At 40.8% G+C, this 26,593-nt stretch overlaps 1 protein-coding gene across 4 annotated transcripts in view; it reads left to right on the top strand.

Moving 5' to 3' along the window:
* Window positions 1-26,593, top strand: part of LOC144685616 (uncharacterized) — a 60,027-nt gene that overhangs the window by 6,287 nt on the left and 27,147 nt on the right. For all 4 annotated transcript variants that reach the window (XM_078550321.1, XM_078550319.1, XM_078550318.1 and 1 more), the window contains exons 2-7: window positions 9,698-9,837; window positions 15,286-15,449; window positions 21,421-21,556; window positions 24,664-24,745; window positions 25,447-25,613; window positions 25,790-25,850. In XM_078550321.1, coding sequence (XP_078406447.1) covers window positions 9,698-9,837; window positions 15,286-15,449; window positions 21,421-21,556; window positions 24,664-24,745; window positions 25,447-25,613; window positions 25,790-25,850 — 750 coding nt within the window. The remainder of the gene's footprint in view (window positions 1-9,697; window positions 9,838-15,285; window positions 15,450-21,420; window positions 21,557-24,663; window positions 24,746-25,446; window positions 25,614-25,789; window positions 25,851-26,593) is intronic.

Genomic DNA, 26,593 nt, shown 5'->3' with positions numbered 1-26,593 from the left:
CGAGATCAATTATAAAACAATCAAACTCATTTACATTACATATATGAATGAACAGAACACTGTTCTGACAGCAAAACTTATTCAGTTGTTGTGATTTTGTTATAATATCAAAATAAGGTTATGTATGATTCATCCTTGTTATAGGTTAAACTAATTTTACCAGTCAGGATTTAAAGAAAAAATTGTTGTTTATCTTGAAAAGTCACAGCCTGGCTATCTGACTTCTCCAGTCTCACCCTTATTGGAGACCGCCCTTCCAAAAGTTTCCAAATCCCCTCCCTCAGTTTCAGCTTCTCTGGAATGTTGGCAATGTAATCCAGGGAACACACTACATGTTGGTTCAGCCCACATGTGTGTTTTATCAGGATGGTGATAATGGTCATAACAAGCAATCACTCTTGTCTTTCTGGCTTCATGCCCATGGGCACAGGTAGCCCCAGGAAAATAGGATGTTGAGACCAACATAGCTTGAGTGGCTTCCTGTGCTAATACATATTGAACCTCCTGATAGTTGCAGGGAAAGCATTCTCTTTAAAGAACACCACCAGCTGACAGCTAATGGAGCACTCGCATTGACGTAGGATTTCAGAAAAAACCCATGCTCTCGTCTGAAATCCTGTGGTCCCTACTGGAACACATCTCTCTCCCTACAAAAAACCCCACCTCTCTGGCACACCCCCTAGTTGACTGTAAACACCATCAACCACAACCTGGTAACTGACCTGAGTGAAGTTCCAAGTTCCAACCTTCCATGGAAAATTTGGATAACTCAACTGTGTGAAGATATACCAGGGATGATGCGGCCACTTGCTCCGTAAGCTGACACTATTCGAAACTAGGGTGAAAAGAATGGGAGCAGCTAGAGTATTCAAAGATATTGCACTTCAACTTGTCATTTATACCACTCTGAATATTTTGCCTTTATGTTGTGGGGGATAGAAATGTAAGAGTGTAGATGATGGCTAAAATGATTCGGTTGAATATTTTCTCAATAGCAATGCTTTAGTCTCAGCACTGCAAGTCAAATCATACATTGGGATTGAGAGCCCATGAATTGATGGCTGAAGCAATGGAATAATTCAAAATTCATGCTTTCTGCCAAATAACCAATGCCACGTCTGACATGTACAATTTATATTGTGTGGATCCGAAATCCACCAGCAGTTTCTAGTTGGAAATTATTTGCCTATATAATGCAGTAATTCCATTGAACAAGTCAAACGAGTTTGGACTCAGCCTTGAAGCACATTGAAACTCGTGCAGGAACTATTGTAGTTCCTAGCAAGTTATATCAAAACAGAACTTCCAACAGCTATTAAGGAAGTGATGACATACATGACTATATTGGAGCATGAGGGACAAAGAGGCAGCACCTTTTGGGGAGAGGGCAATAAAAAAAAGACCAGGAAGATATTGAAAAGTTAACCACTTGCCAGAAACGTTTTAGTTTGTTGGATGAGCAATATGTGATACTTTGTTGCTGATGTTGCCACTTGGTCACTGATCTCACTCAAACAGTAATAGCTGATTCCCATTTTCAGTCCTTTAGCCTTGCCAAAGATAAAATCGAGCCCAATGTTTCAATTGTAACTGTATTTAAGTGATTGGGTTTTGAGTGAATTAAAATCCTGTCCATAGTTTTTTCCGTTGATCCTATAGCCAATATGAAGGCCTTTCCACAAATGCAAAAAACAATTGCATTGATATCAATTTCAAAGTTGCCTGATAGTGTCCCAAAGTGTTCTTTTTTTTTGAGCAGAAATAGCTGTATTGTGCGCCTGGAGAACTTAATGAGTTATCTTCCTTTTTCACATTGATCATTGTGGAGCTGTATTTCAATTAAGCTTAAAAGGAGGCAGTGTCACAACCAGAAAGGATTCCAAACACCTGCTGTAGGATCTTTCTGTTGGTCAACGGCCATTACACGTTTATATACCTGAAACTGTAAATTTATGTACTCTTTGGCGCTGCAAGTTAGTAACTTTCACCTGATGGACTGATTTCGACTCAGGGTAACAATCTGACTATAGAAAAGTGTAATGGGGAAACTGGAACTAATTTCTGGACTCCAATCTGCTGCACAGAAATTAAGTCAGATTAGTAGTTTGTGAGAGTGCATTTGATGGTTAGTATGTGCAGTTCCAGGTCAAAGAAAGATGTGGTTATTGCCCTTGAGAAAACATATAAGTCTCTGAATATTGTTCCAGTTGACCTGTCAGGTAACCCTACAAGTTCAACTGGCAGTATTTTTTTAGGAGGAGGTCAGGTAGCTTCAGATGATAGCTGAGATTAGTGATAGCTCCAATTGACAGTACATTAGCCTGTTACGTGTAGACCCTTCATCAGAATGGAAATAGAGGGTGATGTTTGGTCATCCTTGTTCATTAGCTGGTATTTTTTGAGAATGAGCCAGTTTTCCTTGAGGGAAAAAATGATCTTCCTCTTATGCTGCTGAAAACCTGTATCTCTCCAATCTGTTGAATCTAAGGAATGAAAAATAAGAACAGGAAATACTAGAAATACTCGACAAGTTTTCTACACCTGAAAACCCTGTAGGTGGGTAATATTTCAGACTCTTTATCTGTAATAAGAGATCTGGCTATCAGTGCACAACCCTGTATAAGTGCATGGAGTTTAATGAAAGTATATCACTGATTTTTTTCATCCCTCTGGTCCTGCTATGCATCTTGGAGTTGGGCACAGTTGACCTACTTGTAGACCTCCGCTTCAGCGTCTTTTGTATTAGTCAGAGGAGGATTGTAGGATGATCTTTAGGTGACCCTTATTAATAATTTAATGCCATTCGCTGTGGTGATGTGTTGGATATTTGTTTAGTTACCTCCCCCACAGCAGACTAGCTGAGAATAGCAGTTAGGACTAAGGGAATCAAACATGCATTCACTATTTGTACAACTGACTTTTCGTTTAGGGAGTTGGCATATTCCTAAACTAGAATTGTATGATCTGGCTCATTGTGTGGCTATCATATCTCTTTATCTCTGATCAAGTTGCTTGTCAAATGTTCGGCAGTCCAGGAACTTAATGTCAGTTTCCATTAAAAGCTGATTTAAGTTATCAGGCCATGAGCACTGAACATTATAAAAGACCAAAATGAAATTGTTATTATGCATGGACCAGATTTTCCTGGGTACTTGCGCCATAATGATGCATCTATGGATAAGGACACAAGCAAATGAAAGAAGGAATTATGGAGTAAGTGACTTATACAATTACTGACTCCATGCCATATTTTCCTGGGACACTTGTGCTGAAAATAGTGATATTAATTATCCTATTTATGTTCACTATTAAAATCAATAGCAATACAAATATTCCTGGATTGAGGTCAGTTTCAATGCTGCTTAGACTCTCAAACTGGTCTTTATTGTGCTTAGACCTTTTAAACCATATTTCCACTGCTCATTGAAAATTTATAATCCACTTTAGCAACAGTAGTTGAGTTCGAAGTATTGCATCTGTGGCTTGAAATCATTGCTCAGCGAGTACAACAGGCACTCTTTCCTGTGTGTAATATTGAGTTATTGTACTGCCTCTCAACTGAAGCTGTCACTCCTTTTATTGCGCTGAATTCTCCTCTGAGCTCAGTAAAACTCGACTTACACACTTTCACAGCTTGCAAAGTGCACACCCGACTCATCCATGACTTCACACGCCATTTTTAATCTTTTTGCATCAGGGCCAGGTTCACAGCACAGTTTGTGAGCCATGCTGGAGTATGTAATGAGTGTGGGTTGGGAGGTGGGCCAGTTAGAAGACCCGTTTCAGTTCTCTAACACAATGTCCCAGCTTCTAACAATATTTAAAGGCCCCCTAAACTTCACCCGCTTCCCCCCCCCCCCCCCCCCCCCCCCACAGTATCCTCCGTAGCCACTCACCCAGTATACACTATGTACTGTCCTCCGATTCCATGTAATATCAATGGAAAATATTTCACATTCCTTGGGGGTTGGGGGGAGGGAGTAAACCTCTCACCATCTAATAAAAGGCTCCACATCATTGAATCTGAGAAGAAAAAATCATTCTGCCATGTGAAAAAAAAACCTTGTATACTGTGTCAAAAAAACAGAAACCAAATTAAAGGGACACTCTTATTACAACTTCTTGAAACTGTCATTCGTTCTCAGATGAATGGAACATTTGCCAATGAATGGAACACCATTAGTACTTGAAACTCAGTCAAGCATTGATAATGGCCACAGCTGTCCAAACAATAAACTACTCTCTAGGAAGGAAAGAACAGCAAGTGCTCATTTTAATTTCAAAGCAGAATGCCTGCCAATCAATCAATGTAAGGGAGCAGGAGGCTAGATTTTCATGTGTCAAAACCAGTTTCTTTTAATCAGCCAGAGCCATTTAAATCCCAGTAGAAAAGATGAGTACAGATTGACAGGACATATTGTAACACTTTTCACTGCATTGTGATACTTTCTCCATTGGAAAAGCACTAATGCACGTGAGCAAATACACAAGGCTGGTCAACTTACTTTTAGAGGACATTTCCCTATGATTAATCATAACATTAAAAACGCATCTACGTTACAATACAGCAGCTGATAGTGACATTTGAAAATACTTTACACTTACATTTCAGAATGTTCCAGACTCCTCAGCAGGCTTCCTATTTTCTTCATAAACGTCAAACCTGGCATGCTTTTCATGGGCTTCCAAAATCCCGCTTCACCATCAAAAATGGTGTGCAGGAAGCTATCCGGTTTTCGTCCTACGTTTAGGGGAACCCGACTTTGGTGGGGGCTACGTTTTTCCGACTCGCAAGGCGGCCAGAGGAAAATGGTGTGGGGTTGGGAATATGGAAGAAAATCAGATTTCCTCCAAAGAAAAGCTTAAGTGTGGCCATTCAAGCTTCGAAACATGCCTCCACACCCAGGTGAAAAATTCGAACAAATCACTTGCATTTCTGCCTTATTGATTATCTTGTATTTCTGATCACTTTTTAAAAACTTTAAACATTTTGAATTGTCTTCACCGTTTTAGCTCAGTATCCCAGGTAGCTATCACCAGTTGATATGAATTTCAGGTCTAGTGTAAATCTTGATGGATCCAGAGGTCTCAATCCAAATGACTTCTGGTCAAGATACTGAAGCAGTCTGTGTCCATATGCAGCGAGACCTGGACAAAATTCAGGCTTGGGCTGATGAATGACAAGTAATGTTCATGTCACACAAGTGCCAGGCGATGACCATTTCCACAAGAGAGAATTTAACCATCTCCCCATTGCATATGGTGGCATTAACATTGCTGAATCAACCACCATCAATAGCCTAGGGGTTATAATTGACCAGAATTTAACTGGATTGGCCATATAAATACTGTGGCTACCAGAGTAGTTCACAAGCTAGGACATATGTGGCAAGTAATTCATCTCCTGTCTCCTCAAAGCCTGTCCACGAGGCTCAAGTTTGGAGTGTGTTGGAATACTCTCCACTTGCCTGGTTGTGTGTAGCGCCAACAACCCTTGTAAAACTTGACAACATCTAGCTCAAAGCAGGCCACTTGATCAGCTTCCTATTCACCAACTTAAAATTTCACTCCCTTCATCATTGCACAGTGACAGCAGTGTGTACCATTTACAAGATGCGCTGCAGCAAATCCCTATGACTTCTTCGACAGTACTTTCTAAATCCATGACCTCGGACACCGATAAGGATAAGGGCAGCAGATGCATGGGAACACCACCATCTGCAAATTAAGCTTCAAGCCACACACCATCCTGACTCGGAAATGTATCACCATTCCTTCACTGTCGTTGGGTCAACTTCTTGGAACTCTCTAAAAGCACTGTGGTTGTACCTATGTCAGATGGACTGTACCAGTTTAAGAAGGCGACTCACCACCACCACCTTAAGTGCAACAGAGGATGTGCGACAAATGCTGGCCTTTTCATCAATACTCACATCCATGAAAGAGTTTTAAAAAAAATCGGTGGATCTCCCTTTCTGATTTGAACCAGGTATGTGTGTCAAATGCAGGTATATATATTCAATCACTCTGAAGGCAAATAAAGTAAGAGATTAGATGAGGAAAAGCTTAGTTCAAAAAAAGTAATTGAGATGCTTTAACCCACAGTAAGGTGAATATACAGAGCAATAGTTATGAATTGATACAATTTTTTTCAACAACAGTAATGTGCTTTTAATGTAAGCAATGCCCCGAGATGCATCACAGAAATGTAACAACACAAAAGTCAAAGGAGATATCAGGACCAGTGATTAAAATCTTGAGGTTTCAAAGAGCATCTTAACAAAAGAGGCGAAGAAGTTGAGGCGGGGAGTTCAAGCTTCTGGCATTGATCACTGCGCATCATCAGTGGTGGGGCAAAGCAAATTGCACAGGTTGTCAGTGTTGGTGAAATGCAGAATTTTTGAAGGGTAATAGGGCTGAAGGAGGTTAGAGATGGTGAAAGATGAGATTATGGAAGAAGTTGAACAGGGTAGATCAGGAGCCAATGTATTGAGAGCATAGCAGTAGTGGATAAGCAGCTTAGAAATTGGGTAGTAGAATTTCTCCATAAAATAATGAAGTTACTCCACTGCTGCCCAGTTTGTTATCTTGGCTGGCTTAAACAAACTATCTTCCCTGCATTCTGCCCTACAGCCCAGGGTAGTAGCTTCTTCCCCCTATAATGTCCTATTATTTGCCTGATGATCTATACAATATTCTGTTTTGAAAAGCCACATTACCTTTTTTTATTTCTCTTTTATCCTCCATATTATGCACAGACAGGGATCACGAGGTTACCAACATAACAGGTGCAACGTTAACAAATTATTTTCTGCTGAGACTCTGGAGGAGAAAAAAACCCCTTCAGTTTAGCATATTAACCATACTGTCTGGATGTTGCGACAAATATCTCCTTCATGGTACATGTTAATATTTTGGAGGTGATTTTTTGTTCTGGGAAGATTAAAGTTTAAATGTAGAAGGTGGAATAAATGCAACTAAAGCGGCTTGGGATCTATTACACTTAAAAGGTTGGGGCCATGTTGACTTAAGGGGTTAACAGCTAGAAAGGGAAGAGGCATAAAAATAGCAGGTGGGCTTACTTAGCTGGAGAAATTGCAAAGGAGGGATAATTGGCTTGGAGGCCAATTTGAGGATAGACCAGAGCAGGCTATGTCATCATGGAGAAGGGTGGAGCTTAAAATTCTCTGGTTTCATTTTATCTGTGTGCTTGCTGGGAGATTGAGTATTCTGCAGCAGGGCAAGAGGTTGGATACTGAAAGGGTGCTGCTGTTAGCAGGTTCCAGGCAGTTAGGGCTCAAGGAAGGCCTGGGAACCATTGGTGCAGCTGTTAGTTGTAGTCTGGACTTCGTTTGCAGCTCACAGAGAAGCCATGTGAGCTGTTCGATGCAGTTAGGGCTCAGGAGAAATCCTGTGGGGATGCGAAGGTGATGAAAGGTACCTGGTTCCGTGCTGGAGAGGGTTAGAGCTCAGAAGAAGCCGTGGGATCCATTTATTGCTCGGTGCAGCCGGTAGACTGGAGTTCGGAGGAACCTGGGGCAGTGCCAGCTTATTGAAGCTAGTGGCCTGCAAAAGAGTTGGAAATGTGCTGATAATTAGAAGCGAGAGTGAAGCTTTGTGAATCCCATTGGACGCAGTCTCAGGAGAAGAGATTGAAGCATCAACAGGTGAGCAGTCATTGAGCCAGTCCGAGTCAGAGTGGCTTTTGAGGGAATTTGGAGACTAGATCTTCAAAAGCCAAGAGCTGAAATCCCTCATGACTGAGAATTTTAGGAGATATTATGAATCTGTGGCCAGTGACATTTGGGTGGGTTGCTCAGAATCCACGGGATCTGATTTAGTCGTATCTGACATTTAATGTGCAGTATGGTATATTTGACCAGTTTGCCTGTTAGTTCTTATCTCAACAATTCTGAATGTTAAGAGTATAAGATAGCTATTTTAGATTGTTTTACTTTTCTGACTTTGTATAGTAAAGTTTATTTTGTGTAAAACCATGGAATGTTGTGGCTTTATTCTCCTAGTGGATAACTAAGATTTCAAACTTTTTGTCTACTGCAAACAAAAAGTTCCTAGTCCCTAATTGGAGCATAATAATACCCAAACACAGCAGTGAAAGTAACTTTTTTCCAAATTGTGCTGTTTTGCTCTATTGCTTGCAATAAGGATTTGAGGTTCTAAGGGAAAGCCAAATCTGGTTCCCTAACATGAAGAATCTGTACTGTATTTAAAATATTCTTTCCTGGGATGTTAGTGGTGAAAATATTTTGATTATTTTTCTATGATTTATGTTGCTGTTTTTTTTAAAGCAATTTTCCTTAGAGGCAAATTTACAAAAGATTAAACTCCATCTTGCGACCATAGAATGGAGCAGCTGGTACCAAGGAAGATTTTATATGAGCAGTGCTTGAAACTCAACAATCAGGGACTATAGGGGAGTTATTTGTGAGAGACGGTTTGGTTTATTCACTCAAAGTTGGGGAGTGGTGGGGTGTGGATTGGAGTCGACTGGGGCTGTGCAGGTAATGATCTCTGCCTGAATGGACAAGCCTGAGGTTCACAGTATTATCATTGAACTGATGAGCTGTGGAACCCAGGTAGTTCTTCAGCGAAAGACACCCCAAAGATTGGGTCGCTAAATTTTTAGCAAGTATATTCATTACTGCAGTTCCTCTGGTAAGTCAAAATTAGGAACTATACTTTGGCAATAGTTTACTTTCTACTTCAAAAGGCACTTGAAATCTGTTTATTTTGTTTTATAATTAGGTACAATGATTTCATTCATACATGCTGCAGTAGTGAAGTATTTTATTTTGTTTTCAATCAAAATTTTGACATTGCAATACAGAAGAGTTAGACCTTTTTCAAACAATTATATCTTGGAGCAAGTTAATGTAAATCGATCTTTTTAATGTGATGAAAGGTATACCAACATTTTTCTTTGAACAGTAGATTAGTTTGTACATGATAGCTCCTTTTAAACTATCACTGGCCATAATCTATTCAGTTTATACTACTTTTGTACTCAGAAACAAACCATTTAGAATTTAATAATTGTATAAGTGTACCACATTTATGAACAGATTGTGAAACATTTAATCGAACAGTATACTTTTTAAAATACTCATCCTTGGGATATGGGCATCAGTAGCAAGACAGACAGTTATTGCCCATCCCTAGTTGTCTTCAAAAATGGTGGGGAGCCACCTTCTCCACCTTGAGTTGCTACAGTCTGATGAAGGTAATGCTATCAGGAAGGGAATTCTGGGATTTTGGCCCAGTGACCATGAAGTAACCACAATATATGTCCAAGGAAAGTTGGTGTGAGAGTTGGAAGGGAACTTGGAGGTGGTGGTGTTCCTCTGTAAAGGTTTGGGTTGGGAGATTGTGTTGAAGAAGCTTTGAGGTGTTGCCACAGTGTCTCCTGTAGATAGTACACAGCGCAACCAGGGTATGATGGGAGGATGTTAAGACACAATGAAGTTGAAGCTGATATTTTGTAGTGAAAAATATTTATTTAAACTTCTTCCATTTCTTATTGAAGTGACTATAAAGTAGAAGTTACCTCATTGAATGCCTAAGCATTTTATTTCACAAGAGCTTTACTGGGCTATTCAGCTTCCCCCTTTTTTAATTATATGCTGTCCATAATATTATGTAAAAAAAAATTGCATACCAATTTTTTTTAATATTGCAGATCAATTCTGGGCCAAGAGCTTTGGACCAATATTCCTGTATACTGGAAATGAAGGTGATATATGGGACTTTGCCAATAGCTCCAGGTTCATCATTGAATTAGCGTCAGAGCAACAGGCCATGGTCATCTTTGCTGAGCATGTAAGTTTCATCCTAGTCGTCTTCATTAATAAATTTTAGCTACTGGTTCGAAATTAACTTCAGATTGTTTTTAATGTTTTTTACCGGGCGAGACTAACAAAAACTATTGTATTAAGTCTAAAAGCTGGCTATTGACCAGGCAAGCTTACACTAAATGACCTGTATTTATTCCTGTATTTATTAATCTAAGTGAACTGTTGAACAGTAAATACAAAAAAGCAAGGCTGCTTCTACTTTGAAAATACTTCAGTATATTCATTACACAGTTCCTTCCAAGCACACTGTGTTGTATACCATTTACCTAGAATTATGTATTGGAGTGAATTTTGAAGCTATGCTCCTAGCATGTTGTCTTTCTTCAGCTACAGCATGATTTGCAGAAGAAATCCTATAGTCTCCAGTTACTGCAGTTCAATCAAGCTAGTCATCTTTGACAAAATAACAAAGTTAATCAGAAAAGGAAATCAGTGAATTTTGCGAGGCTATGTTCCCCAGACTCCTGCATGGAATCTTTTAAAATTTGCGGTTTTCTCTTCCATGGTAAAGATTTTGCTAATTTATTAAATGGTAATTACTGTGTGAAAATTATTTTCTCTTTGCATCCAGTTTCTGGATTAAGCGTTTGCAGATCATGGGCTGTAACTTTGGTGTAATGGAAATTGAGTCGGATTGCCACTCCACTCATAATTACTTAACTTGAAATTCAGCCGCTGCTATCTTGCCCGGCCTTTTGACTCAGGCTGGGTGAGATCACTGCAGCGCGGTGGGTTCCCAAGGCCTACAGTTGAGGGTAACTCGGTTGTAGGTATATAAGCCACACTCCCTTTTTTAGTGGTCTGGGGGAGGTGATCTCGGGTGGCTAGGGGGGAGAATGGTCCAGGGTGGTTGGAGGGGTGGGTGTCAGCTGGTCCATGATGGTTGGGTGGGGGGGACGGGGATATTGGAAGGGGTCGGGTGGGGGAGGGGTTCAGGTGGTCTGGGGTGGTTGGAGTGGGAGGGGGTTGGTGGGGGAGGAAGGGGATGGGTGGTCCAGAGTGGTTTTGGTGAGGGGAGGGGGCAGAGTTGTCCGAGGTAATTGGAGGGGGATGGGAGGGGGTCGGGTGGTTGTGGGGAGAAGTGGAGGGGGTCGGGTGGCCCGTTGTGGTTGGGGTTTCAGGGGTGGGGTTTGGGTGGTCCGGTGTGGTTGTTGGGTGGGGTGGGGTGGGGGTCATGTGGTCCGGGGAGAGGTGGGGTAGGGTGGTGCGGGGGGGTTGGATTGGGTTGTCCAGGGTCGGCGGGGACGGCCAGGTGGTCCGTGTGGTTGGTGGCGGGGGCCAGATGGTCCAGGCTGGTTGGATGTGGTTATCTGTTCAGGTTATCCGGGGTGAGGGTGGGGTGGTCTGCGTTGGTTGGGGCTTGTTGGTGGGGGGTGTTGGTGGATGGTCCAATGTGTTTGGTGGGTGTGGTTCAGGGGTTGAGGGGGGTGCGGGGGTGGGGTGAGGTTGGGGGGTCTGGGGTGAGGGGAGCAGCTGGGGTGTCCATGTGGGATAGGGAAGATTAGGACCTTGAGGTGAGGGTGGGGTATGGATGGCAGGGGGGAGGGTAGTCAGGGTGTACTGTGGGGGCGGGTGGGTGGTGTAGTGGGGCAGTCAGGTGTCCCATAGGGGCTCGCTGGAGGTCAGTACAGTAGTTACCCAGGAGCTCAAAGTGGTTTTAATTCTTATAACTTGTTCTGGATAACTATTGCTGTATGACAATTGGAACCTTCCGAAGTTTGTGCTTTAAATCGCATTTCGAATGGTTCCCAGTGCAGGGCACCTGTCCATTGGAAGTTTGAACTTCCCAGGCAATTGCCATGCAGTTCTTACTTGGGAACTTCTGCGTGGGGAATGGCAGTGGTTGGGGGATGGTTCCCCAGCACATCTTTGGGGTAACCCCCGATATGCTGTCCTGGAGCTCAGAAGTTATGGGCCCATTTGTAAAAATAGGTTTGATGGCTTCCTCCAATGGTTCAATGTGCAGTTTGACTGTATGAACAGGAAGGTCCCAGATTTAATCCAAGATCATCTGTGTACTAGCAGATCAAAGCTGGGTGACAGGAGGGCTAGGTTGATTTGGAAATATTTCCTGAGTTTTGTGTGACTATTGATTTATTAACACGGGCACATCATTGGATTGTCATACTGCAGTTGGTTTGAAAGGCTGTTTTCTTCCCATCTCCTATAAGTATGATATCTCATGGGTGTTCTTCCAGATCCAAATTTCCAAAGTTCATGGTGTGTATCTCAGGAGTTTACTCCCAGTGCTTAAGATCTTCAGTAGCCATTAAAATAATGACATGTTATGTGAATTTTGTGGGTCCAACAGAACTCCACAAATTTATTATTAAAAACTCAAATACTGGTTGGATATGAAAGAGATTTGGTGAAGGATTGCGTTTTTTTGGAATTGAACTGCAGATGAATTCAGTAAACTGTAATATTGTCTATGGATACTGCTTATCTGTTGAGAAAACTGTTTTATGGTTTAGAGGTTAAACCATGGTCTAGAGAATAAATGTTAGCGTTTTCTAGGAGGTCATGAGGGGTAAAAGATCTAGGTGTCCTCGTACATGAATCTCAAAATGTTGGCATGCAGATATAGCAAGTAATCAGGAAGGCAAATGGAATATTGGCCTTTATTGCAAGGGGAATGGAGTATAAAAGTAGGGAATAAAAACAAAGTGTTGGAAAAACTCAGCAGGCCTTCGGAAGAAGGGTCATATTGGACTCAACATTAATTCTGTTTCTATTTTCACAGATGCTGCCAGATCTGCTGAGTATTTCCAGCACTTCCTGTTTTTATTTCAGATTTCCAGCATCTGCAGTATTTTGCTTTTATAAAAGCAGGGAAGTCTTGCTACAACTGTACAGGGCATTGGTGAGACCACATTTAGATAACTGTGCAGTTTTAGTCTCCTTATTTAAGGAGAGATGTGCTTGCATTGGAAACAGTTCAGAGAAAGTTTCTAGGTTGATTTCTGGAATGAAGGAGTTGGCTTATGAGGAGAAGTTGAGCAGGTTGGGCCTATACTCATTGGAGTTCAGAAGAATGAGAGGTGATCTTATTGAAACAAATAAGATTCTTAGGGGGCTTGACAGAGAAGGTGCTTGAGAGGATGTTCTCTCTCATGGGAGAATATAGAACTCAGGGGCATAGTTTCAGAATAAGGGGTCTCCCATTTAAAGAGATGAGGAGGAAGTCCGCTGGGTCCTTCATCTGTGGCATTCTCTGCCCCAGAGATCAGTGGAAGCTGGGTCATTGAGTATATTCAAGCCTGAGTTGGACCAGATTTTTGATCTACAAAAAATGAAGGGTTATGGGGGACAGGCAAGATAGTGGAGTTGAGGCACAATCAGATAAGCCATAATCTTATTGAATGTTGAAGCAAGCTCGAAGGGGCCAAATGGCTACCTCCTGTTCCTATTTCCTATATTCTTAAGATAAATACAGCAGAGCTTTCTGTAAATGTACCAAGATCTTGGGCTGTATTTTTTTATTCGTTCATGAGATGTGGATGTTGCTGGCTTGGCCAGCATTTATTGCCCATCCCTAGTTGCCCTTGTTCAAAGGGCATTTAGGAGTCAACCACACTGCTGTAGGCCTGGAGTCACATATAGGCCAGACCAGGTAAGGACAACAGATTTCCTTTCCTAAAGGACATTAGTGAACCAGATGGGTTTTTAAAATAATCGGCAATGGTTTTGTGGTCATCACCACACTTTTAATTCCAGATTTTTATTGAATTAAAATTTCACCATTTGCTGCGGTGGGATTCAAACCCAGAGGATTACCCTGGGTTTCTGGAATACTAGTACAGTGACAATACCACTATAGCACCACCTCCCCTAATGTAAGGTCACACTTCACTTTGTAGGGTATTAGAAGGTGCTTAAGGGAATGTTGTTTGATGCTTGACATACAAGAAATATTTAAACAAAATCCAAAAATGTAAAATGGATGTATTAGTGCCCAAACTAAGAGTGCCAATATAATGAAGCTGGACAGCCATCTTGGTCTGTGCAAGAACGAAAAGTGGGACTTGTTTTTTTTGCTGATATGACACTGTTTATTCTTAAAATGTGCTTGCGATAGGATGATATATAATTTAAGTCCCCACTTAACATTGACTCAATTAATGTTGTTTTACTTTAATGTCATTAACAAAGTAATGTCAATATATCAATTTAATGTTGCTTGTTTCATTTTAATGTCATTTGCCACAAAATTCCTCTTCTCTGGCCTGCCTGCTCACATGACCTTTCCTGCAGCACTTCAGCTCTCACTGTCAGTCCTCCTTCTCCCACTGCCAGCCCTGCCTCTTTGTTGCTGTTCTTAGCTTAATCCTCAAGTCTGTTCTTGCTGCTCCGTTCTTGGCTGCTGCTGGCTTCGCTCCGGGCTGCATTCCTGGCTTAGCTCCGGTGCACTCTTGGCTTAGCTGCTGATTTTGCATTGAGTTTGTGGGCTCCATCTAGTGCAGAAGTTGATCAATGCATTTAGTCCTTGGACTTCAGCTGTTACTTGCACCAACCAACTTCTGCCACTAGATGGAACCAAGTCAAACTAAAAGCACTGCAGTACTGTAGATGAGTGTACTGTAATTCTAAACATTTTACATTATTGTATTCTATATTTAGTGATGTATCTTATTTCAAGTTGTTTCAGCTAGGAATACACAGTACACATGTTTGGTACAGTATTTCAACTTGTACATTGTTTTTCTGGGCAAGAAATGTCTGAAGGAGCTTAACTCTGGCTTTAACATTGATTCCTGTGAGAACCTATGATTCACTTAAGTTTTTTCACTTAAAAGTCGCAATTTTCAGGAACGCAACCATAACTTTAAGGGAGGACTCACTGTACTAAGGCGATACTGAAATAAACAGCAATGATGATAATATTTGCATGGAAAAATAATAGTTATTTCAGTGACAACTTCAACAGTTGGCCTATAAAGTTTTCAACATTTAACCTGTATTGCTTGCATATTAATGTTCACAGGTACTTGGTTTTATATATATATATATGGATTGTTGCTTTTGGAGGGGGAAGGAAATTCTAATTCTAGACTGACACAATGGGTTGCCTTATATGTGAGCATGTATGATAGGCTAAACTACACATTTTTAATTGCAGTAACACCCCTCAATTAATGCTGAACTTCATGCACCAATAACTTAGCACATAGTCATTATATGTTTATGTAATTAATACTGGTGTTAAGGGTTACATTTTGTTTAATTAATAGCTGATTATTTATTTTGAAGCCCAAGACTCCTTGGTAGTTTTCTATATTAGTACCTTGTAATTTATAGTTTTGTTTTAATTAAGCATTTGCAATTCATTGCTTGTATTTTGAACCAAACCATAGATTGCAAGAGTTGCATTTCAAAAATAATTTCACTAACATTTTCCATCTTCATTCTGCAGCGATACTATGGCAAATCCCTCCCTTTTGGGAAGAAATCATATGAAAAGTCAAATATTGAATTTTTGACAGTGGAACAAGCCGTGGCGGATTACGTGGTTCTTATTACAAAACTGAAAGCTGATCTTGATGCTAAAAATTGTGCGGTAATTGCATTTGGTGGCAGGTAAATATATATAACGAGAATATATTTAATTGAAATTAAAGTTCAGCTGCTTTTAGAATAATCAAGAAGTTCAGTTTTTCTTTGGATTATTGTAGCCTCACTTCCAAAGTATCTATAGATGTGCTGTTCTGCTTTTGACTAATTTTATATGATTCATCACTCATTCATCTACATAGATAAACTGGTGCATTATCCAAAAGCACTACTTGTATTTTGATGTGCCATAAAAGACCTGCAGAACTTGAATGCTGATAAAACTTGGAGTGCAAAACATATAGCAATATCTGAGGATCTCTCATGTATTATAGGATTTCTACAGTACAACTGACAACGTTCTGTTTCAAAACTAGCCACTGGTTCGTAATACTATATTGCTTTTTTGACACTGGTGGAACTTTTGACTCCCTCATGCATTGTACACGCTACCTGTGTGGCACTCATCTTTACTTTTTCAAAACACATTGAATCTAAGGCAGCCATGTGAATTATTAACCTTCAGTTGCATTATTCCTGTGTAGCACATCAAAGAGACATTGAAGCAACCGTTTTGGACTGCTCAGGCTGTGAGTTCCTCCATGTTCCAGCCAAATTCTGCAAAGGAATTGCTGTTATCTGCTGCACAATTTTTGAGTGGGCATACAGCAGGACAATGAGCAGTCACATGGGGCACAGGAAGAAAAGGAGCATGTGACATGGGAGGGACTTGGTGCACAGGTAGAGAGATTACAGAACAGTAAAATTCCATCCAGTAACTGACGAAACATGCCACCGATCAGCTGTGCCTGTGATATTGTTTCCCATGAATGTACCGTGCATTCCCTCTAATCAAGCTGAACCCTAGTGTCTGCCTAAGGGTCTTAGTGGAGTGACAGGAAATGCAGACACTTGAGAGGAAAGCTGCTTCTCAGACGCATCTCACTGCCCAGCAGTCAGTGTAAGAACAGCCCGTGCGGTGTCCTGGCTGCAGGTAAAGCCTGCTGTCATGACTCTTTCCAAATATTCACCCAGTGTTTCAAATCCAGTAACTGGGTGCCTAAAGTGTTAACTATCTTGGTACAGTAGCATACAGGTTATGTTACTGGCCTAATAATCCAGAGGTTTGTGTTCAAATTCCACCACAGCTTTTGGAAAAGTTAAATTTGTTAATTAAACAAATCTGAAATAAGTCAGTGTCTGTAATGGTGACTGTGAAAATATTGATTTGCCATTAAAAACCCATTTGGTTCATCAGTGCCCTTTAGGGAAGGAAACCCGCCAGCCTGTCTGTGAATCCAGACCCACAGCAATGTGGTTGACTCTTGACTGCTTTCTGAAATGGGTTTACAGTTGCCTCATTTTAATCAAACTGCTGCAAAAACTATATTAAAAATAAACTGGACAGACTGCCCAACATTGACCTAGGTGCTTCATTTGGACATGGCAAAGGTAAATTCCACCCAGTCAACTCTGCAAGATCTCTTATCAAATTTGGAAGATCTGTCCCACAGATTAGCCGAGCAATAGCCTGACATCATCATACGCGCAGAATAATACCTTTCAGCTAACGTTCCAGACTCTTCCATCACTATCCCTAGATATGTTCTGTCCCACCGGCAGGATTGACCCAATGCAGGCAGTGGTATACAGTTGGAAGGATGTGGTCCTGGGAGCCTCAACATTGACTCATGAAATCTAATGGCATCAGACATGGGCAAGGAAACCTTTTGCTGATTACCATCTATACCCCTCTGAATAACAACAACTACTTGTATTTGTACAGCACCTTTTAGCATAGAAAAATTTCTAAGGAGTATTATCAAATAAAATTTGACAAGCCACACAGAGATTTGGGGCAGAGGACCAAAAGCTTGATTAAAGAGCCAGGTATTAAGGAGCACCTTAAAGAAAAAAAAAATAGCGAGGCAGAAAAGTTTACTGAAGGACTTTGAAGACATGGCCTCCAGCAACGGAGCTAGTAAAGTTGGGATGTTCAGGACGCAAGAGTTAGAGGAGTGTAGACATGTTGGAGTGTTATGAAGGTGGGTAGACCATGGAGGGATTTGAAGACGAGATTGAGAATTTTAAAATCGGAAGTCAGTTTTGGTCAATAAGCAGAGGGGTGATATGTGAACAGGACTTGGTGTGAGTTAGGACACGGGGAGCAGAGTTTTGGATGACCTGGTTTATGAAGGATAGAATGTGGGAAGTTGGCAAAGAGTATGTTGGAATAGTCAAGTCTAGGAGTAACAAAGGCATAGCTGAGGGTTTCAGCATCATGTGAGCTGAGGCAGAGCAGAGTCAGAACATGTTATGGTGATAAAAGTTGGTGGCTTTGGTGATGGTGCGTATATGTGGTCGGAAGCTCAACTAGGGGTCAAGTACGGCACAATGGTTGGAAACAATCTGATTTAGTCCTAGAGAGTTGCCAGGAAGAAGGACAGTGGCTAGGGAATGGAGTTTGTTCAGGGATTGAAGACTATGGCTTTGCTTTTTCCAATACTTAGCTAGAGGAAATTTCTACACATTTACTGGAAGTTGGACAAGTAGGAGGGGTTGAGGGAGGAGATGGTGAGGGTGGTGCCAGTGTACATGTGACAAGGGTACAGAATATACTCTAGCTGGGCACTTCAATATCCATCACCAAGAGTGGCTCAATAGCACCACCAGTAGTGACCAAGCTGGCTGAATCCTAAAGGTCCTAGCTGCTAGACTGGGCATGTGGTAGGTGGAGAGATAACCAACTAAGGGGAGAATCTACTTGACCACATCCTCAACAATCTGTTGCAGGTGTATCTAACTATGACAATGTTGGTAGGAGTGACCACTACACGTTTCTGGTGGACACACTGAGGGCAGCTTCCATCATGAGTGTGGCTTTACCACTCTGTTAAATAGCATAGATTCAGAACAGATCAAACAGCTCAAAACTGGACAGCCATGCAGCACTGTGGATTATCAGCAGTAAGTATTCACCATACTCTTTAAATTCATGACCTGGATATCCCTCACTTTACCCTTATCATCAAGCCAGGTGACCAACCCTGGTTCATTAAGGAGTATAGAAGAGCATGCCAGAAGTAACGCCAAGTATACTTAAAAATGAGGTGCCAGGTGAAGCTACAGCACAGGAGTATGTGGATGCGAGCAGTGGAAGCAGCATGCTTTAAACAGTGCTACGTGTTTCCCACAACCAGTTGGTCAGATTAAAGCTGTACGACCCTAACATATCCAGTCTTTAATGGTAGTGGACAATTAAACAACTAACTAGAGGAAACTTCATGAATGGCCCCCATACCCAATGTTGGCGGATCCAGCATGTGACTGCAAACGAGAAAGCTGCCGTTTGCAACTATCTTCAGCCAGAAGTACTGAGTGGATGATCCTGTTTGGCCTTTTCCCACCATCATGGATGCCAGTCTTCACCCAATTCGATGCAGTCAAAATGAAGAAGTGGCTGCGCATTCTGGATACAGTAAAAACTGTAGATCCTGACAGCATCCCCACTGTGTTGCTGAAGATATGTGCTTCAGAACTAACTGTGCCTCCAGCCAAGCTGTTCCAGTACAGCTACAAAACTGGCATCTACCTGAAAAAGTGGAAAATTGCCCAGGTCTGCCATAAAAAGCAGGACAAATCCAAGCTGGCCAAATACCACTCCTTCAGCCTACTTTGAATCATCAGCAAAGTGATGAAAGGGGTCAGCGACAATGCTGTCAAGCAGCACTTGCTCATCAGTAACAGTTCTCTGTTGCTCAGTTTGGATTCTGCCAGGACCACTCAGCTCCAGGCCTCATTGCAATCTCGGTCCAAACCTGGACTAAAGAACTGAATTATAGAAATAAATTAAAAGTGGCTTTCCTTGATATCAACATAGTATTTGACTGCGCGTGGTATTAAGGAGCCCTAGTTAAAATTGAAGTTAGTGCGATTCAGGGGGTAAACTCTCCACTGGCTGGAGTCATACCTAGTACAGAGGAAGATGGTTGTGGGTGTTGGAGGCCAATCATCTCAGCCCCAGGATGTCGCTACAGCTGTTCCTCAGGGTAGTGTCCTAGGCCTGACCATCTTTAGCTTCGTTAATGACCTTCCCTCCATCACAAGGTCAGAAGTGGGGATGTTCATTGATTATTCGGTTCAATTCACAACTCCTCAGATAATGAAGCTGCCTGTAATTGCATTCAGGTTTGGGCTAATAAGTGACAAGTAACGTTCATGTCGCACAAGTACTAAGTAGTGACTACCTCCAACAAAGGTGGGGGCTGACCGCCACCTTTTGACATTCAATGACATTACCCATGTCAAATCCCCTACTATCAGCATCGTAGCTTGCCATTGAACAGGAACTTAACTCAGTCAGCCACAATAATACTGTGGCTATAACAGCAGGTCAGAGGCAGCCCTTTCAAAGGCTCAACTCAGGAGTGTGATGGAATACTCTCCACTTGTTTGGTATGAACGTAGCTCCAACAACACTTGAAGCTCAAAGACGTCTAGGACAAAGCAAACTGCTTGATCACCTATCCACTACCTCTGTTCATTCCCTCTACTGCTGGCACACAGTGGCAGCAGTGTGTACCGATTACAAGATGAATTGCAGTAACTCACCGAGGCTTCTTTAACAGCACCTGCCAAGCCTGTGAGCTCTACCACCTAGAAGGGCAAGGCACATCAGGTGGATGGGAACACCACCATCTCCAAATTTGCATCCAAGTCACAAACCATCCTGACCTGAAAATATATCACTGCTCTTTCATTGTTACTGGATGAGATCCTAGAACTCCCTTCCTAATAGTCCTATGTGAGTGCCTTCAGCACACTGCAGCTTTTCAAGAAGGTGGTGCTGACCTTGCCAGTGATACCCACGTGCCATGAATAAATGAATACAGAAAACTCTCAGTATTCCAGAAAAAAAGCTGCTGTTTTCATTGTTTAGCCTGTTCTTGCAGATTCGTGTGAAGTCACTTGCTCTTAATGCTCTTTCCACGTATCCCTCTTGTAGGTCTACATTTCATGTGGGAAATGCATAGCTGTACACAATCTTCCAGTGTTTGCAGGCTGCTCATGGTGGATTCAAAAGATATGGTAAATGGCTTTTGCTCCTGCATAAGCTGCCTGTGAGCAGGTGCAGTAAGATACCAATCCCTGCCTAATAGAGTACACATGTAATGATTTGGCCACATCTTTTCCTCTCCTTTCACTTGTTCCTTCTCGCAAATCAGTCATGCGTGTCCCTGGGGTGTTAATATTTGTGATAGCTGATACAATATGTTATAAAGTCTCTGGGCCCATGGTGGCACTTGCTCTGACCCTCTTGGAAGAGAAAAGGAGTAATGTTTACAGTGCATGCCCTACATGTTGATTTTAAACATAGGTAAGATCTTAGGACATTTTGTGGCCCATGCAGCTAATTTTCAGTTGTAATGTCAGATAATTTAGAAAGTAAGTCAGTATATAAAGGATTGCAATAAACGGATGGTATTTTCTGGGTGGTGAAGCCTCATCTTGAAACGTGCCTTCATAGGATTCTCTGGCCAGAAAACGCTTTACTTAATAGATGCTTGTTACAGCAGACCTGTGATTCTGCATTCACTCAATTGGGCTACCTCCAAACATGCAGTTTGCACCTGGAATTTTACAGATAGGAGCTTCTCAACAGCAAACCATACAACCATCTTAACTGCAATTCCTGTAATAAAGCTTCCAATATCCGTGACTGAAGCATCAATCTCATCCAGAAAAGTAACAAAGATTGCAGTTGAGAAATATGAAAAATCACACTTGTGCAGAAGGGTTTTTTTTTGAGGTTGGAGATTAAACATCTGGCCTGTGGTAAATCTGGTTTAGGAGTTTTATCTGTTGTTTACACCAAGTGCAAAAGCTTGACATATTTTGCTCTGCAACATTGATATTTTCCACCTTGATTAAATGAAAAAGTCAGCAACATTCTAAAAAATGCAGTTCTGATATTTTTTGTTCTAATTGTCTTTTCCAGTTATGGAGGAATGTTAAGTGCCTACATGAGAATAAAGTATCCGAATGTTGTAGATGGTGCTCTAGCTTCAAGTGCACCTGTGGTCTCCACAGCTAATCTTGGAGATAGTCGACAATTCTTTCATGATGTAACTAAAGTGAGTATGAGTGTGTGTGCCTGTGCCTATATGCATTCAGTTCTTTTCGCTCCATCATGGAGCAAACGTCGAACAGTCGTTTTTCATGATTTCCTAGTTTCTCCAGAAATCTGGCCATTCTGAAAACTCCATTAAGTCACAACACCTCTGAGGACAGTTCATCCCCGCATTTAAACGATCCATCTAATTTTTGTTGTCACTTTTTTATGCTTCATAAATTGGTAGCAATGGTGTAGTGGTATTGTCGCTAGACTAGTAATCCAGAGACCCAAGGTATTGCTCTGGGGACCCAGGTTCGAATCCTGCTATGGTAGATGGTGGAATTTGAACTCAGTAAAAACTAAAAGTCTATTGATGACCATGAAACCATTGCCGATTGTTGTAAAAATCCATCTGGTTCACTAATGCCCTTTAGGGAAGGAAATCTGCCACCCTTACCTGGTCTGGCCTACATGTGACTCCAGACCCATAGCAATATGGTTGACTCTGACATGCCCTCTGAACTAGGGCAACTAGGGATGGGTAATAAATGCTGGCCTGGCCAGTGACACCCACCCATAAACGAATTTTTAAAAAAGCAGAGCCCTCTGCTGGATATTCTATTTCAGTTTGGAATTAAAACATGCCACATAATGGCAAGAAGCAGGTTTACATCAGACTATCCTTGTTCAATGTTCATGATCTTTAAGGACTTTTACAAGTCCATTTTTACTGCTAATTTAAAATCGTGGGATTTTATTGTTTTTTTTCTATCATGGGACAATCAAGGGGAAAAATACAACCCCCAAGACAATTAATTTGGAGTAAATCAGTAAAAGTCTTTGTTCTACATGTCATTAAACCTCAAGAAAATAAGCAAGAGACTAAGAAGGCACGATTAAGTTAAATGTCTACAATTATTTGCACATTCACAGGTGCCACTTTCATAGTGGTAGTTCCAAAAGTAGCCTTAAGTTTGCTTAATCACAAACTTGTCAAGGTTATTTTAGCTGTAAACTACAATGATTTGTGGAACTCACTGCTGCATAGAGTGGTTGGAACGGGTATTGCATTGACCTGCTTGAGGGGAGGCCTGAGCATATATGAAAGAGAGGGAATGGCGACATAATGGGGCAGGAGTGGGAAGAGATAATTAGGAGGAGACTACTGGGGTATAATTAGACTAGTTGGAATCCATGTGAAAGAGATTGAATAGACTGGGGACTATATTCCCTGGAATTTAGAAGCACGAGAGGTGATTTAATTGAAACCATTCTTAAAGGGCTGATAGGTAAACGCTGGAAGGATATTTTCCCTGGCTGGGATGACCAGAACTGGGGGGGTGGGGGTTGGTTACAGTCTCGGAATAAGCGGTCAGCCATTTAGGACTGAGAGGAGAAATTTCTTGTGGATCTTGGAATTCTGTGACCCAGAAGGATGTTGAACATATTCAAGATACAGATGGATATATTTTTGGATACTATGATAATAAAAGGGATATGGGGATGGTGCAAGAAGGTGATTTTGAGGTAGAAAATCAATCATGATCATATTGAATGGCAGAGCAGACTCTGGGTCAGATGGCCTTCTCTTGCTTCTGTTTCTTGTTTTCTTATGTCCTGTTTCTGTGCTGTAAAATTTGTAATTCAATAAATTATAAAAAGTCTTGAAGTCTGCCCAAGGAATATAGTTGTTTGAATTGTAATTTTGAAGTAGGTGCTGTGAACATTCTGTTATCGTTATGTGTAATGTATCTATTTTAACATTGCTGAAAGTGCTATTAAGACTCTCTAACGTATGTCCTTATGTAATGCGCAACCATGTCTAGACCTGATTTTTTGATAAAGCAATAGGAATTTTTGGAGATTTTCTTCAAATTTGAGAAGAAATTAATTCTTAATAGTTCTTGGCTCAAAAAAAGCTTGCGGTGATAAATTAAATTGCAGAGCCCGGCGAACAGTACAAATGCCAGACGGATCCAAAGGATAGAGAAAGTAAATAGAGTTCTTTCAGTGCTTAACATTTTCATTTCATTAATTTTGAACTTTCTTCTGTTTTGTCTCCACAATCCACTAACTTTACAACGTATCACATTTTAGTCTTTAGTGATTTGGAGGATAAACTTAATGTAAGACATCTGTGGATTTAAATAATGTACAATTTCAACTTTCCAATCATCATCGTCTTCTTCAGTTCTCTGCCCAAAGGTAGGCCTGACCCACGGTGCCATGATCTCCTCCACGGGTAGGGCAAGGCGGTAGGCCCAGATCCAGCCCAGCAGGAACCGGAGCGAACTCTACTGTTGACTCCAATCTTATCCACTCTGGCCATCCAGCCAGAGTTGCTGTGGTAACATACACTTTTACATGTGGAGCTATTGATAGTGATGGTAGAGGCTCCTTCCATTCTATCAGCCTTGATATTGGCAATTTGTGAACTGTAAACCTAGCATTTGATTAGATCTCAAACAAGCCTTCTAATTAAAGTCCACCAGAATATAAAAATTGAGTTGTTAATATCATTAGATGATCCTAAGGGACTTCTCCAGTATTTTCTTAGGATTTTTATATTGATTCTATGTGCTTTGTACTATAATCTAAAAGAAGCACATTGATTATAATCGTATCTTTTTTCCAGAATCTTTAGTACTACGAAGGTTCTAATAATGTGTCAATGAATTATGCATTTTTTCCAATGTCCATTTGACTCATTCATAAAGCACTTGCATCTGAGTTAGAAAGCTACAAGTTTGAGCTCCACCCCAGAACTTCAAATCTAACCCAGGCTTACTCTCTCAGATGAGTCATTAAACAAATGTCCCCTTTACCCCCTCGGGGATTCCATGGCACTGTTTGTAGAAGAATGGGGTGTTCGTTTGGTCTTGGCTAACATTCATCCCTCAACCATTGCCCTTGGACAGATTAACTGGACAAATGCTGTTCTTGGAACCTTCCTTTGTTAACTTACAAAATAACCGTGACTATGCTTAAGAATTAGCTCATTGGCTGTGAGGTGTTTTGGGACATGAAAGGTGCTATACAAGTGCAACTTTTTACTTGTGACTAAATTTTGAATTTGCTGTTACTCACTGGCATGTATTATATAATAGTTTTTAATTCTTTGATTAGGATTTTGAGCGTAACTCACCTGACTGTGTTTTGACAATCCGGAAAGGGTTTCAGGAGCTTGAAGCTTTGGCACAGCAACAAGGTATGGGGTATCTGTCATGCTCAGAAGAATTTCATATTCTTCTGGATCACAAGACGTGTACATAATTTCAGGCTTCTTATTACTGAATATTAAAGGAAGTGCGCAATCATTATATGCAGGAACTAGCGAGCACATTATAAACACATACAAAGAAGAAAAATATCTCAAGTGGAGACCCATTTGTCCTTGGTGCCCAATGTTGCTATAGAGGTGGAAGCAGAAAGTTCATTATTTTAAATCCAAAAACACTGAGTGATCAACTGCTTTAGCAGCAAATTCAAACTTTAAAAATAATAAAGTTTACATCAGGTTGGGGTTTGCCAGCAGTACTGCCCTCTGAAGCTTACAGCAGCCAGGTATTTTTAGTGGAAATAGGGGAACCTACCAAGGTTATGCAAATTGACCTACACTAGAAAATTGGCCTGGGTCAGGGGTGCATCTAAATTTGCAAACCTGTCAATAATTTTTTTTCCATGCCATAAATTTAATGGCCCTACTATGTGTACCTATTTTTTTTTTACATTGATATATATGAATAGTTCATTGTATAGCACTTACTTCCCACCTTGTCTGATACTTAAATTTCCTGAATGGATCAAGCCTCTAAGTCTTGCTCATCATTTCATTTCCGTAGTAGAATGAAATATAAGGAAATCAAACACAAACTTTGGTTTCCATGCCTATAAACCTGTGTTTTACAGCATGGAGTAAGATCACCAGTAAGCTGTCTCTGTGCAAGTCAGTGAAATCTAAGAAAGAAGTTGATCATCTCTATGGATGGGCACGAAATGCATTTACTTACTTAGCAATGTTCAACTACCCATACAAGACCGAAGTAGGATTACATTTCCCTGCAAACCCAGTGGATGTAAGTAATCTAATTTCCTGAAGAATGAAAAATGTTATTCATATAACATTTTTTAAAAATGAGCTACATTAAGTGAATGAATTGTGAAAAAAAATTCAGATTTATCAATTTTAAAATGAAGTCATATTTTATATATACACTAATACACATGTTCATGTTAATGCTAATTTCCCAAGGTTGCCTGTCATTACATTCTGATGAAAAGTGATCATATTGAAGGCTTGCTAGATATTTTGGGTAAGTGTGTTATTTAAATTATAAAGAAATTGAGACCTGAACAGAGAATAAAGTTGAAGAAGTTTAGATATGTATCTCCGGTGACTCAATTATAAGCGTTCATTATGATAGAGCTAGTGCATAAAACCACTGGTATAACACCAGTCGCCCTTGAGTTATCTTTTCAAAGACAATTTCCCCTGGAGGAAGATGTGAAATATCTAAATTACCATGAGTAATCTTTCTTACTTCTAGGGAAAGGGTCCGCTACATTGGTATAGGTCATGTATTCACTGCTCTTTGTCACTGGCTTTGAAGTATTACTGATTTGCAGTAATAACTGTAAATTATTTAAATGAGGAGTTAGATGAGATATTGTATGTTTTTGGGTGCTTCTTTATTTCTCCTATGCCACATATATCAGCACAGGTCTCTCTTGTTTCATGTCCTTGATCACTGCTTCCATTTCTTTATAAATGTGTGTACCCATTTAAAAAAATCTATGCCCTTCCTCTTAACAGGACTGACATTGGAACTGAGCATATTGAGTTATCGAAGCAAGTCTTTACTCTGTAGCACCACTCTGTATTTAGTTTTGATAAGAATAAACTCAGCTATTAAAGAGATTCTTGTAGATTATGTTTTGGAGTTTTTGCTTCCACCCATTGTACAGCATTTCTATATCTGGATATCATCCTTGCCAAATCTGTATGTTTCACATCATCTGCATTGCCAGTTATATTGTGTGAGCTTTGGATGAAACA

This window comes from Cetorhinus maximus, chromosome 10, assembly GCF_964194155.1.
Source record: "Cetorhinus maximus chromosome 10, sCetMax3.hap1.1, whole genome shotgun sequence".
NCBI lineage: Eukaryota > Metazoa > Chordata > Chondrichthyes > Lamniformes > Cetorhinidae > Cetorhinus > Cetorhinus maximus.
This window is presented reverse-complemented; position numbering and strand designations above follow the sequence as displayed.